This window comes from Scyliorhinus canicula, chromosome 10 (genome assembly GCF_902713615.1).
Source record: "Scyliorhinus canicula chromosome 10, sScyCan1.1, whole genome shotgun sequence".
Taxonomy (NCBI): Eukaryota; Metazoa; Chordata; class Chondrichthyes; order Carcharhiniformes; family Scyliorhinidae; genus Scyliorhinus; species Scyliorhinus canicula.
In genome coordinates this window covers 121651854-121665524 of record NC_052155.1, presented here as the reverse complement: position 1 = coordinate 121665524, position 13671 = coordinate 121651854, and the positions used below count along the sequence as shown (strand labels likewise).

Genomic DNA, 13671 nt, shown 5'->3' with positions numbered 1-13671 from the left:
CTACAAAATTTCAATTTCTCACAACGTGGGGTTTGGTTGGGTATGATGCTGAAATTGGCCTCGTTGAAGAACTCATTGAACTGAATTGGATGAGGCAAAGGCCCACATTTAAAAGACTCAAACTTGTCTATAATTCAGTATAAAGTTTAACTAAATTAATGATCACCCTGAGATAATTGGGACATGGAAGTAAAGACAGAATCACCTGGGGAACCAGGAAAATCCAAAATGTTTCAGAGGTCTCTGGGCAAGATCTTCTGAAGTCATCTGGCGCTTAAATCAAAATATTTAGCCCCTGTTACCATTTCAATATACCATACTTTAATAGTAATTGATTTCTTAGAATCTTTTCTAACACTTGGTAAAGAGAGGCCACTTTCAATGACTTGCTTTGCAACATTGTGTTATTATTTAACAGTATTGCTTTGAAATTGTCTGGAGAACGTTGGCATGGTCATTATAAGATTTTTAGTGACATTTTTCTGTTTTTGTATCTTTGCAGCACTTCTATCAGTTACATGTCTGAATTATGTGTTGTCATTAACCACTGCAATCCTCTGCTATGTGTTTTACACCACAGTTGATGGCTGTATAGAAAATAAATTTGTTATTAGCTTCAACATACTTATTTGTGTTGTTGCTTCTTTAATATCAGTTCATCCAAAGATCCAGGTAAGCATATTACAAATCTTAATTTCATGATAATTTTTTTTAATATCATCTTTTTTTAAAATGATCCCAATATTTCTTTAATATCTTATTGATATAATTTAAATGGATCTATTTGAATTAAGATAACTAAACTTGGTTGATAACTTTAATGTTGGATTAAGAATCGATACGGATGAATAATAGATATACATTAAAAGAAAACCTTGGCTCTTAGTAGCTGACTGCATTATTTGAATCTAACTCAAAATTGTTCTTGAAGCAAGATTTATCTCCGTGCATTCAGTACAAATTGTGTAGTATCAACAAAGACAGAACAATACAGCACAGGAACAAGCCCTTCGGCCCTCCAAGCCTGTGCCGACCATGGTACTGCCTAAAATAAAACTGTATGCACTTAAGGAGTCCGTATCCTTCCATTGCCACCCTATTCACATATTTGTCTAGATACCTCTTAAATGCCGCTATCGTACCTGCTCCCACAACCTCCCCAGGCAACGTATTCCACATATTTACCACCCTCTGTGTAAAAAACTTGCCTCACACATCTCTTCTAAACGTTTCCCATACACTTTAAACCTATGTCCCCTAGTACTTGACTCTCCTACCCGAGGAAAGAGCACCTAACTATCCACTCTGTCCATGCCACTCATAATCTTGTAGACCTTTATCAGGTCGCCTCTCAACCTCTATCGTTCCAGAGAGAACAGACAACCTCTCCTCATAGCTAATGCCCTCCATACTAGGCAACATCCTAGTAAACCACTTCTGTACCCTCTCCAAAGCATCCACATCCTCTGCTAGTGTGGAAACCAGAATTGTGCACAATATTCCAGATGAGGCCTAATGACGGTCCTGTACAGCTGCAACATGACTTGCCAATTTTTATATTCAATGCCCTGACCAATAAAGGCCAGCATTCCGTATGCCTTCCTGACCACCTTATCCACATGCGTTGCCACTTTCAGTGATCGGTGGACATGCACACCCAGATCTCTCTGCCTGTCAATACTTGCAAGAGTTCTACCATTTACTGTGTAATTCCTACATGCATTGGACCTTCCAAAGTGCATTACCTCACACTTGTCCGGATCAAACTCCATCTGCCATTTCTCCGCCCAAGACTCCAAGCAGTTTATATCCTGCTGTATCCTCTGACAATCCACTTCACTATCCGCAACTTCACCAATTTTTGTGTTGTCTGCGAACTTACTAATCAGACCAGCTACATTTTCTTCCAAATCATTTCTATACACTACGAACAACAAAGTTCCCAGAACTGATCCCTGTGGAACTCCGCTGGTCACAGCCTTCCATTCAGAAAAGCACCCTTCTGCTGCTACTCTCTGTCTCCTGTGCCCAAGCCAGTTCTGTATCCTACTTGCCAGCTCTCCTCTGATCACATAGTGGTTATGGTAATAGACTAGCAATCTAGATATGAGCAGTATAGTGATAAAGAAGAAGTGCTAAAAAGGCTGGCAGCACTCCAGGTAGAGAAGTCGCCAAGCTCGGATGGGATGCATCCTGCATTGCTGAGAGAGGTAAGGCAGAATATTGCGGAATTGTTGACAGACATTTTCCAGGCCTGTCTGAACATAGGATCAGGCCCAGTTGGCCAAATGGGCAGACACCTGGCAGCTGAACTTCAATGCAGTGAAATGAGAGGTAATGCATTTTGGTAGAAGAAACATGGGGAGACCAATTGTATAACTTTGAGGAGAGTACAAGGGAGTACAGGAGCAGAGGGACCTCGGGGTTCAAGTGCATAATTCTATGAAGGTGGCTAGGCAAGTTGAAACAGTTGTTAAGAAGGTTTATAGCATCCTTGGTTTTACAAATAGAAACACAGAGTATAAAAGCAAGGAAGTGATGTTACACCTCTACAAATCATTGATCAGACCACATTTGGAATATTGTGTTCAGTTCTGGGCACCTTATTTAAGGAAGGATGTTAAAGCCCTCCAGAGGAGATTTACTCGAATGATACCAGGAATAAGGAATTTTAGATGTAGGGAAAGATTGGACAAACTGGGCTTGTTCTCCTTAGAGTAGAGATTAAGAGGCGACCTCATTGAGGTGTTCAAAATTCTGAACAATCTTGACAGGCTAAAGAAGGATATTCTGTTTCCACTAGTTTGTACATCAGTGACGAGGGGGGGGGGTCACAATTTCAAGATGATCAGCAAGACAGCTAGGAGTGAGATGAGGAGAAGCTTCTTTACTCAGAGAGTTGTTAGGGTTTGGAATGCACTGCCTGGGAGAGTGGTGGAGGTGGATTCCATAGGAGGTTTCAAAAGAGAGCTGGATACATATTTGAAAGTGATTAATTTAGAGGGCTGCGGAGATGGGCTGGGGAATGGGACTAGCTGGATAGCTCTTTTGGGAACTGGTGCAGACACAATGGGCTGAATGGCCTCTTTCTGTGCGGTAATAACAAACATTCCTAACAAATATTCCTCATTCATATCTATGATAAAATTTAAGTTTTGACAATTCTGGTCATTTCTAGCACAAAGTGGTGAGTTTTTGTCATTAAGATAATTAGTTCAGCCCTTCCGGTGGCAGCCATGGAGTAAATGACCGCACAGTTGGTGGCTTCCGCTCAAGGCAGATTTTCTTTGGTCTTTTCCTCGCCTGAAGGGTGATGTATTTTTATGCAAAAGGTACAGTTGTGGCTGGGGAAAGTAATAGTCCTCTGGTGTGGCTGGTGCATGGCTAAGCGGATGAGGAACGCCATGAGAAAGAAAGTGCTGTTCAAGCAGGAGGGTTTGTGAGGTGAGCCACAGGAAAAGATGGCGGAGGGCAAGGGGACTGTGCTGTCTGCCCAGTGGTCGACGGTGCAGTTGGCGGAGTTCCTGAATGGTATGTTTAAGCAGCAGAAGAAAGAGGCCCTGGAAAACCTAGCCAAGGTGGTGGAGCCGCTGAGATGTGGAATCGAGCGAGTTGAGCAGTGGCTGGAGTCCCAGGGTAGGTGATTCAGAAAGTGGAGGAGGTGATGGGGGAGCACGAGGAGCAGTTGGTCTCATTAGTGGCTGAGATGGGGGTGAATCGGAGCCAGAAAAGGCTGAGGAAGAAGGTGGAAGATTTGGAGAATCGCTCCAGAAGGCAAAACCTAAGGATTGTTGGGATGCCTGAATACTTTGAAGGCGCGGAGGCTGCGTGTATGTGGCAAAGCTGTTGGAGAAGTTGATGGAGGAAGGGGGCCTTTGATCGGCCCCTGGAGGTGGACCGGGCTCACAGGGCGCTGAGGAGGAGGCTGCATGCAGGCGAGCCGCTGAGGGCGATGGTGCGGTTGCACCATTTTTTGAACAAGGAGAAAGATCCTTCGATGGGCGAGGCAGACAGGAAATGTTCCTGGGAAGGGAATGAGCTGTGGGTGTACCAGGATTAGATGTAGAGCTGGCAAAGAGGAGGGCTGGGTTTAACTGGATTAAGATTGCCCTCTTTAAAAAGTGGGTGAGGTTTGGGGGACTGTATCCGGCCCGCGTGTGGGTGACCTTCCAGAAGCAAGAGTTTTATTTCGACACGCCAGAGTAGGCAATGGAATTTATGAGGGACAATGAACTGGAAGGTGCATCTGGACATTGAATTTTGGAGGAGTTTTGGGTGTCCATTAACGTGTTTGGTGGTGAGTTTTCAGGGGCAGGTTTTGTTGGGCATGAACGATGGTGAGTGTGCCTTTTGTTACTCTTGAAGGATAGATGGTTGGTTGGGGAGGGGAGGGGAGGGGAATTGGAAGGAGGTCGGATAGTTGGATACCTTGAGCTACCATGCTAGCTAGGTGGGCTAATTAACGGGAGTGAAGTGGGGGGGTTGCCAGATGGAAGGTGTGGGGGTGTTGTATTTTTGTTTGAGGGTGTGGCACAGTTTGGAAGAGATCGATGTAGGTGGTCATCCAAGGGTGGGCTTTGAGAGGCACATGATGCGGGCTGGGGGCTGACCCAAAAAGCGGTATTGCTGATCAGCAGGGGAATGGGATGGGATTCCCCCGACCAGGCTGGTCACGTGGAACGTGAGGGGGTTGAATGGGCGCATTAAACGGTCGCGTGTGTTCATGTATCTGAGAAGTCTGAAGGCGGATGTGGTCTGTTTGCAGGAGATGCACCTGAAGATAGGGGACCCGGCTGAGGAAATGATGGGTGGAGCAGGTTTTCATTTAGGGCTGGTTATTAAATTAAATTAAATTAAATTAAATTAAATTAAATTAATTAAATTAAATTAAAATCGCTTATTGTCACGAGTAGGCTTCAACGAAGTTACTGTGAAAAGCCCCTGGGGGGGGGGGGGGGGGGGGGGGGAGAGAGTGAGAGAGAGAGAGGTAATGCGCCGCTTCCTGGATGTGTCGAAGTTTCCTAAAGTAGAGGAGGGGCTGTTTCAGCGACTGGGGGACCCAATTGGGTTGAGGGACATGATAGAGAGTATGGGGGCGATGCAGGCAGGGAAGGCCCTGGGACCGGACGGGTTCCCAGTAGAGTTTTATAAAAGGTTTGGGGCCTCTGCTGGTGAGGGTGTATAATGAAGCAAGGAAGAGAAGGGAATTCCCCCACACATTGTCGCAGGCTTCCAACTCCCTGATATTTAAGAAGGATAAGGATCCGGATCAGTGCGGGTCGTACTGCCCGATATCACTACTGAACATAGATGCCAAGTTATTGGCGAATGTGTTGGCCTCGTGAATCGATGACTGCATACTGGTGATGGGCGAAGATTAAACGGGTTTTGTAAAGGGGAGGCAGTTGTTGCGAATGTGAGGAGGCTGCTGAACCTAATTATGATGCCTTCTGAGGGGCAGGTGATAGAGGTAGTGGTGCTGATGGACGCCAAGAAGGTGTTTGATCGGATGGGGTAGGCATATTTGCTGGAGGTGCTGGGGCGGTTTGAGTTCAGGCAGGGGTTTGTGTACTGGATTCGGCTGCTATATAAGGCGTCGGTCGCGAGTCCGCTGCAGACGAACTGAGTGAGTTTGGGGTACTTCGGGCTGCATTGTGGGACGAGCCAGATGTGTCCGGTCTCCCTGTTGTACTTCGCTTTGGCAATAGGGCCACAGGGCTAAATCGCTGGCTTTTAAAGCAGACCAACGCAGGCCAGTAGCACGGTTCAATTCCGGTACCAGCCTCCCCGAACAGGCGCCGGAATGTGGCGACTAGGGACTTTTCACAGTAACTTCATTGAAGCCTACTCATGACAATAAGCGATTTTCATTTCATTTCGTTTCAGGCAATGGTGTATTGGAGGCATCATGGGATCCTGGGGAGTTCGGCCGGTTCTCGGGATACAAGTTGAATATGGGGAAAAGCGAGGTGCTCCCAATTGAGACTAGAGGCAGGAAAGGAGGCAAGGGGAGTTGCCGTTTAGGGTGGTGGGGGCGAGTTTATGATGCTTGTGTACCCAGGTGGAGCGGGGCTGACCGCAATTGCACAGGCTGAACCTGGCTTGGTTGACGGAGCAGATGAAGGGCAATTTTAAGAGGTGGGATGTGCTGCTGCTGTCACTGGCAGGGTGGGTACAGACTGAAAATGACGGTGCTGCCACGGTTTCTGTTTGTATTTCAGAACCTCCCAATCTTCGTCCCCAAGTCTTGGAGGGGGGGGGGGGGGGGGGGGGGTGAAGAAGAGGGCTGGTGCTGCCGAATATAATAAACTACAACTGGGCCTTGGGGGAGGAGTTGGCATGGGGACAGATGGAGGCGGCATTGTGTAGGGGAACTTGTTTAAGGGCATGGATGTTGTCGCTGGCCAGGTACTCCATGAGCCCAGTGGTGGTGTCGACTCTAAGGGTGTGGGGACAGTGGAGGCAGCATTTGGGGCTGGAGAATGCCTCAGTGTGGGCACTGATCTGCGATGACCATAGGTTTGCACTGGCGGGGCTGAACGCGACGTTTTGGGGATGGCGGCAGGCAGGGATTGAAGGTTTTGGAGTCTGTTTCTGTTCTGTGAAGTTGGGGAACCTAGAGGAAAAGTATGAGTTGCCCAGGGGGAATGGCTTTAGGTACCAGCAGGTTCGGGACTTTGTAAGGAGAGAGGTGGTGTCCTTTCCTGGGCCACCGCCCCCGGGGTTGCAGGACTAGGCGTTGTCGAGGGACAAAATATGGGAGGGATAGAGTCAGATATCTATAAGGGGTTGATGGAATGGGAGGGAGACCCAGTGGGGAATATTAAGTGCAAGTGAGAGGAGGAGGTAGGACGGGAGGTGGAGGCTGAGACGTGGGAAGAGGCCTTGCGGAGGGTGAACGCGTCCTTGTGTGTGCGAGGCTTTGCCTCATCCAGTTCAAATTGGTACATAGGGCACATATGTCTGTGGCGAGGATGAGTAGTACTTTGAGGGATTAGAGGATAGATGTGGGCGGTACGCGGGGGTGGGGGCGCGTGAATCACGTCCACATGTTTGGGGTGTGTCCAAGATTGAGGGGGTTTTCGGACGTGATGTCCAAGGTTCTGGGTGTGGAGCTGGTCCCGAGTCCAGAGCTGGTGATATTCGGGGTGTTGGAAGACCCGGGAGTTCAGGGAGTGAGAGAGGCCATGCTTTGGCCTTTGCCTCCCTGATAGCCCAGAGGCAGATCTTGTTTGGGTGGCGGGACCCAGAGCCACTGGCGTGTGGGTGAGCGAACTGGCGGAATCCCTGAGATTGGAGAAGGTTAAATTTACCTTGAGGTCGTCGGAAGATGGGTTCACCCGGTGATAGAAGTTGTTTATTGATTTCTTTAAGGATGTTTCAGAGGTCAGCAAGGGTTTGGGGTCGGTAAGAGGGTTAAAATGGGGAAGGCGGGATGTGAAGTGGGGTAGCGTCAGGGGAGCAGGGGGGAGTGGATATTGGTTGTTTATTGAGTTGTTTGGTTGTTCTTCTGATTCTGTTTGTATGTATGAAAATGCCTTGAATAAAAATATTTTTAAAAAACAATCAGTTCACCAATGCATGCATGTAAGCCAATTAAATACTCCATGTTTGGCTTTAGTAATTTAATTGCAAATAAGAATAGGAAATAAATGCTACCTTCTGAGTCTCTTCCACCGAATAAAGAAGTGTCAGGCTCCCATTAAAATTCCTCATCAGAAAGAGTTTTATAGAACATTACTGCTGTCTGAAGCTTCTCTCTCATCATACTTAGACTATAAGGCCATAAGATATAGGAGAAGAATTAGGCCATTCGGCCCATCGAATCTGCTCCGCCATTCGATCATGGCTGAAATGTTTGTCATCCCTATTCTCCTGCCTTCTCCCTGTAACCCCAGATCTCCTTATTAATCAAGAACTTATCTATCTCTGTCTTAAAGATACTCCGTGACTTGGCTTTCACAGCCTTCTGCGGCAATGAACACCACCCTCTGGCTGACGAAATTCCACCTCGTCTCAGTTTTAAAAGGCCATCCCTTCAGTCTGAGCTGTGTCATCAGATTCTAGTCTCTCCTACTGGTGGAAACATCTTCTCCATGTCCACTCTGGCCATGGTTGTCACAGGCAAAGGCACACATGACCACCCCAGCAAAGACCTCATCCATCACCTACTTTGAGTATTTATGTGCTTCTGAGAGATCGGGCGCAATTTAACTAAATGGGTACAAAGTCCCTTAGTGAACGTTTTTAGCCACGTGTTCCCACCGCTCGCAGCGCAGAGAAACACAACACTATCAAACGTCACTTGGGTTAGATTGGGGGCCTCAGTGGCCAATGTGCAGCCGAAGGCGCCCATAGCCCCATTTTCTGCACTAAGGAGCAGAACGAATCTGGGAGGAAGTGGCGATGGGGGGGGGCCTTAAAAATACAGGGGTGGTTATAAATCCAAGGGCGATAAAAATCTAGGCGGGGGTTTACAAATTCAGGGCGGGCGTTAGAAATCTGGGATGTGGGGGCGCATAGAAATCCGTGGGTGCTTATAAATCCTTGGGGGGGGGTGCTTAGAAACCCAGAGGGATAGTTAGAGATAGAGTTTGGGGCCGTTAGAGAGAGAGAGAGAATTAGAGGCAGTCAGAGAGAGAGAGAGAGGGACAGTTAGAGAGAGAGAGAGAGTTAGCGTCAGTTAGAGGGCCAGTTAGAGCAGTATTTTCCAAACTTTTTTTCCGGGGACCCAATTTTTGCCAACCGGCCAACCTTCGGGACCCAACCCGGGCGACCTTCGCGACCCACGCCGGCCGACCTTCACGACCCACGCCGGCCGACCTTCGCGACCCACACTGGCCGACCTTCGCGACCCACGCCGGTTGATTTTCGTGACCTTGTGTGCTATTGACAAAATGGACGAAATGGTTTTGGGTCCCTTTGGCCCTCGTACACGCTCCTCCAATGGAATCTGTTGGACGAAGGTGAAGCTTTCCGGTGTCGGAAAGTATGGAGTCTCCATCTGTCCAAAGTTAAGCTCCACAGCAAATTGTGGCACAGAACATGCGGAAATAAGGCTCTGTCAGCGAGACTGCCTTTTCCCAATCTTAAATGCGACACCCAGATCCTGACCATTCTTGGAGTAAGAGACTTCCACTTGATCAACATCAAAGTTCAAAAAGCAATCAATCACATCATTCTCCCCGAACTTTTTGCAGCCGGCTTTCAACAATGCGGCTGCTGAGGCCTTCAAAAAGGCTGGGAGCATATAAAAAAAATGCGGTCGCACTGCGCATGCGTGCCTCCTCATCGATGCACATGCGCAAAACACGGCATTTTTAAAAGCCGGCTTTTCGCGTGGATTTGCGCGATCAGGAGCGCTACGACAGACGGCTCCCCGACCCTCCCGACACCCTAGTGGGTCGCGCCCTTGACTTTGAAAATGCCTGAGTTAAAGAGTGTGTTAGCGAGCGGGATCTAGCGTAAGCTTCCCGACGGTCGACCCGGCAAGGCCATCATTGGTATCAAAGGTTAATCGTTCCACTTAATGAAGATCCAATGTCTTCACACTGCAAATGACTGTCTCGCCGGCTGATTCACCGGGACCGGGCTCGGCAGCTTTCCACTAACGAAGGGGAGCAGCACTTAAACCGATCCCGCAAAGTTAACCACCCACAGAATTCAGCCATGCCACAAAAGAGACCGGTTCCAAGATTCGGGGACGCTGACCTGGTCCGTTTGCTGGACACGGTGGAGTGGCAACGGGATACCCCATTTCCCCGAGGAGCTCGGCATGTCAGCCACAATGCAGCCAGTGTTACCTGGGGAAGTGGCAGCGGCCGTCAGCGCTGGGAGCGTGACCCAGAGAACCTCCATACAGTGCCGCACACAGCTAAATATTCTTCACCGGGCCGCGCTGGTGTGTTGGCATTGACCCCTCGTACCAGTCCATCCTGCCACCCCACCCCAACAATCATTCGCCTGGTACTGTCCCCGCCCAGCACCATGCCATGTCCCATCCCACCCATGCCCAGCAGTGGTGCTCACCGGTGCTGCTCCCATCATGGCAGCACGGTAGCACAAGTGGCTAGCACTGTGGCTTCACAGCGCCAGGGTCCCAGGTACAATTCCCCGCTGGGTCACTGTCTGTGCGGAGTCTGCACATTCTCCCCATATCTGCGTGGGTTTCCTCCGGGTGCTCCGGTTTCCTCCCACAGTCCAAAGACGTGCAGGTTAGGTGGATTGGCCATGATAAATTGCCCTTCGTGACCAAAGAGGTTAGGAAGGATTATTGGGTTATGGGATAGGGTGGAAGGAAGTGCTTCAGTGGGTCGGTGTGGACTCGATGGGCCGAAAGTCCTCCTTCTGCATTGAATGTTCTATATTAAATCTCCAGTTCATGGTTGCAGCTCATGATGCCCTATGTCCAGCAGGAGAAGCTGGCCCATAGCAGATGGAAGAGGCTCAAATAATCGGTGGGGTGCCAGATATCAGAATCCTCACCCTCTACGAGCCAACAAGCCCTGGAGGCTGCGGGGGTGGCTGGGGACAGATTGGCCACCGACGTTGAGACTGGCCTGCGCTGCAGAGGTGGGTAACCACCAGCCCCACCCAGAGGACTGGTCACATGTGGGTTGATCCAGCATGTTGATCCTGCCCTCCACTGACCACATGTCCATTCTCCCACAGCATCTCCCTCCGATGGTGCCAGCCCATCCTGGGTAGTCCCCACACCCATTCCTCCCAAGAGAACACCATGGAGGAGAGCTCCAAAGATATCACCATAATAGCCACGGCACAGCTATCATCCTCACCTTCCACCAGCACATGTCGGGGGGCGGGGGGCAAAAGTAATAGACTGACCTCTGGGGCACATTTTGGTGAGCACCACACAATTGCTGATGCACATCAGTAGAGGCAGGAACACCCAGGTGAGACAGCAGTCAGAGATCTGCTGGGTCCCAGTCAGAAGTTGAGCCTCTAGATCAGGTTTACCCGGAGCTGATGCAGTCGATAGGGCACGGCCAAGAGGGAGGGATGTCAGTTACACTCCAACAGGTTCACAGCCGATTGGAGAAGTCCCAAAGGCTGAGGGTGCAGGATATAGCGCTGGCTATGCGTGGCACTGAGGCCAACACTGCTAGGGTGGCGACCGCAGTGGGAGCCAGGAGCACGACATCAACACCATGAGTGGTGATGTCCAAGGCATGTCTCAGTTAGTGACGGCCATGGCTGAGGGCCTTGGCAGCATGTCCCAGTCACTGGGGGACATGTCCCAGTCGCTGGGGGACGTGTCCCTGATGCTGGGGGACGTGTCCCATTCTGAAGTGGACCCGGCCGTGGCTCTGCAGAGCATGTCCCAATCTCAGGTGGGCATTGCCGAGGCACTGCGGAGCACATCCCAGTCACGTGTCCCAGTCACAAAGGGGTATCGTTGAAGACGTCGGCACCACGGTGCACATTGGGGAGCCGCCAGGGCTGGCTGAGCTAGATGACACAGGGATATCCAGAGCTCAGTCCAGCTGTTCCTGAGATTGGGGGTGCCAGTAAGGGGGTGGGAGTTGAGGCGATAAATGGGTGGGAGGGGTGGAAAGGGCGGCACCATCAGGGTCTAGGGGCGGTTGGGGTCACTAATGTACAACAATAAAACATGTTGCACCCGAGATATGTGAAGCCTTTAGCATGTTATTCCGCAATGTGTGCCGACCACCAACCCTCTGCCCCAGTCCCCCGGGCATGATGGTCCTGGATCTGCGCCTATCCCCACCAAGACACATCATCTGCCTTGTCCGGGGGCTGTTTTAGCTCAGTAAGCTAAACAGCTGGATTGTGATGCAGAACAAGGCGAGGTTCAATTCCCATACCAGCTGAGAATTCTAAATTCTCTCTCTGTGTACCCGAACAGGAGCCGGAGTCTGGTGACTAGGGGTTGTTCACAGTAACTTCATTGCAGTGTTAATGTAAACCTACTTGTGACAATAATAAGATTATATATATGTATTTTGGGCAGCACAGTAGCACAGTGGTTAGCACAGTTGCTTCACAGCTCCTGGTTCCCAGGTTCGATTCCCGGCTTGAGTCACTGTCTGTGCGGAGTTTGCACGTTCTCCCTGTGTCTGCGTGGGTTTCCTCCGGTTGCTCCGGTTTCCTCCCACAGTTCAAAAATATGCAGGCCAGGTGGATTGGCCGTGCTAAATTGCCCATAGTGACCAAAAAGGTCAGGTGGGGTTATGGGGACAAAGGGGATAGGGTGGAGGCATGGGGCTTAAGTAGAGTGCTCTTTCCAAGGACCGGTACAGACTCGATGGGCTGAATGGCGTCCTTCTGCACTGTAAATTCTATGATTCTATGTGCAGCTGATGAACACGAGCGCGCACTTAGCGAACAGACAGGAGTCAGACTATGGCATAGTGGAGATCACCAGTGCTCAGCTCACAGCGAGTTATCATCACCCTCTTGCTCTTGACATGGACTTGCCAACAATGCAGACACAGGTCCATCAGCCTGGTGTGATGTAAAGAGACCCTGGGATGGTGGAACAGGGTGATTGCGATGGTGGGGGGCGCGGCGAGGGAGAGCGTGAAGAGCGGGAAGGTGACGTGGGCCGGGAGGGGGATGGGGGAACGGCTGTGGTGGGCCGGTTGGTGGGAAGTGGGGGGAAGGGGTGGGATGAGGGGCCATACCCTCCATGACAAATATCCTTGCAATGATCTTTGATCATTAATGATGGAGTTGGCCTCCTCCGTCCTCTCTATCATTGCAGAGAGTCATCTGTCAGTACCTCATAAATTTCATTGATGACCCTTATGATTTAGGGTGCAGTTCAGCAGAGCTTGGCGAGGGTATAGGTACTCCACAGGTGACCCGCCATTAATGTCTGCTCGTGATGTTTGAATCACTGGATTAAAACCCAGTTTGCTGTCAAACTGGCCCCACCAAACATCTTGGGCGGGATTCTCTGATCCTGAGGCTAAATGTTGACGTCGTCGTAAACGCCGACGGCGTCGACATGGCCTCAGGAGCAGCGATTCAGACCCCTACAGGGGGCCAGCATGGCACTGGAGCGACCCACTCTGCTCCAGCTGCCGATTCCGGCATCAGATGGGAGCAGCGGGTCTGCGCATGCGCAGTGGCTCCCTTCTCCACGCCGGCCCCAACGCAACATGGCGCGGAAGAAAGGAGGCCCCCAGCCCGAGAAGCCGGCCCGCCGATCGGTAGGCCCCGATCGCGGGCCAGGCCACAGCGCGGGCCCCTCCCGGGGGTCGGACCCCCCTCCACCAGGCTGCCCCCAGATCCACTCACGCCGAGGTCCCGTCGGGTAAGACCAGGTTAGAACGGCGCCGGCGGGACGTGGGTTTTTTTGTCCGACCACTCCGGAGAATCGCGTCCCGGAGCTGGAGCGGCATGGCGGGATTCGGGCGGCCCCCCCGGGGATTCTCCGACCCGGCGCGGGCTCTGAGAATTCCGCCCCAAGTATTTGTGCTGGTGCCTGGAGAGGAAAGGAATATGAATTAATGAATTAATTAAACATTTTTGTCATTTGAGACTATCAGGCTCATCATATTTCACTCGTTGCCGAAATAAAGTCAATATGACATAAGCTGAATTTTTATCCTCGAGGCGGTTAGCAGGAGCCCGGCTTGGGCTCACCTGCCTCAGGAAAAGGTACCCACAAGGGCAGGATCTTCA

General features: G+C 50.5%; 1 protein-coding gene across 1 annotated transcript in view; it reads left to right on the top strand.

The window, feature by feature from the left end:
* LOC119972636 (serine incorporator 1-like) overlaps positions 1-13671 on the top strand; it is a 131995-nt gene that overhangs the window by 74094 nt on the left and 44230 nt on the right. Inside the window, exon 6 of the mRNA XM_038809665.1 lies at positions 503-672. Within this exon, the coding sequence (XP_038665593.1) occupies positions 503-672 (170 nt within the window). The remainder of the gene's footprint in view (positions 1-502; positions 673-13671) is intronic.